This window comes from Cyprinodon variegatus, unplaced genomic scaffold, assembly GCF_000732505.1.
Source record: "Cyprinodon variegatus isolate N-32 unplaced genomic scaffold, C_variegatus-1.0 Scaffold1181, whole genome shotgun sequence".
Taxonomy (NCBI): Eukaryota; Metazoa; Chordata; class Actinopteri; order Cyprinodontiformes; family Cyprinodontidae; genus Cyprinodon; species Cyprinodon variegatus.
In genome coordinates this window covers 226,432-227,229 of record NW_015151634.1, presented here as the reverse complement: position 1 = coordinate 227,229, position 798 = coordinate 226,432, and the positions used below count along the sequence as shown (strand labels likewise).

General features: G+C 27.8%; 1 protein-coding gene across 1 annotated transcript in view; it reads right to left on the bottom strand.

Annotated features, from left to right (window-relative positions):
- Positions 1 to 39: 39 nt before the first annotated feature.
- LOC107101977 (anoctamin-5-like) overlaps positions 40 to 798 on the bottom strand; it is a gene marked incomplete at its 3' end in the record, with an annotated part of 33,178 nt that continues 32,419 nt past the window's right edge. Inside the window, exon 4 of the mRNA XM_015401080.1 lies at positions 40 to 108. Within this exon, the coding sequence (XP_015256566.1) occupies positions 40 to 108 (69 nt within the window). The remainder of the gene's footprint in view (positions 109 to 798) is intronic.

Here is a 798-nt window from a genome sequence, read left to right as displayed (position 1 = left end):
CGGATAATTTCGAAGGAAAAGTTAAAAGTGGCTTCTTACCGATTTATCTTCTGTCTCCAGCTCCAGGCCTGCTTTTTCAAGGTTGGCTTCATAAATTCTTCTTCTCTCCTTCAGAAAAGGAAACAAAAACACAAATAAAACTGTTATATAATTTAGTTACTAAAATGATTAGGACTCTGTAAAAACAACGGTAACAGGTTATTTATCATAAAGGATCTCTTCATGCAATTGTTTCAGTTCTGATATTGATCCTATACTATATAAGCAAGGATTATACTCACTTTATTCACTCATTTTTTAGTGCTGAACATTAGAAAGAGTTTGACAAAGTGATATTACAAAAACAGAGAACAATAGTCAACAACAATGGATATAAGAACAACTGAACCACTTTAAAGTTTAGTGTTTTTAATCAGCGTGCTTCAATCAGAGATTTTAAATGCTGGTTGATATGTATGAAGGTAGATTTGTTTCTTTATTATTCAATCAAAAAATATATTTTCAATTAAGAAAATCTTCACTTCAATGAAAAAAAAACTTTTCAATCAAAGAAAAAAAGTATTTGAGACTCAAAAAAATACATTTGAACTCTGCTTTCCTTTGATTGAAAATGTTTTATTTGATAGAAGTGCATTATATTTTGTTTAAAGCAACTTTTTTAATTTAAGTAACATTGTTTTTTGATTGGTCCGTATAATGGGAAGGACATTGTTGTCTTTATTATTCAATCAAAAAAGAAGTTGCTTCAAACAAACAAACAACAGAATCAATAAAAAAAGTAAATTTAATGAAAAAAAT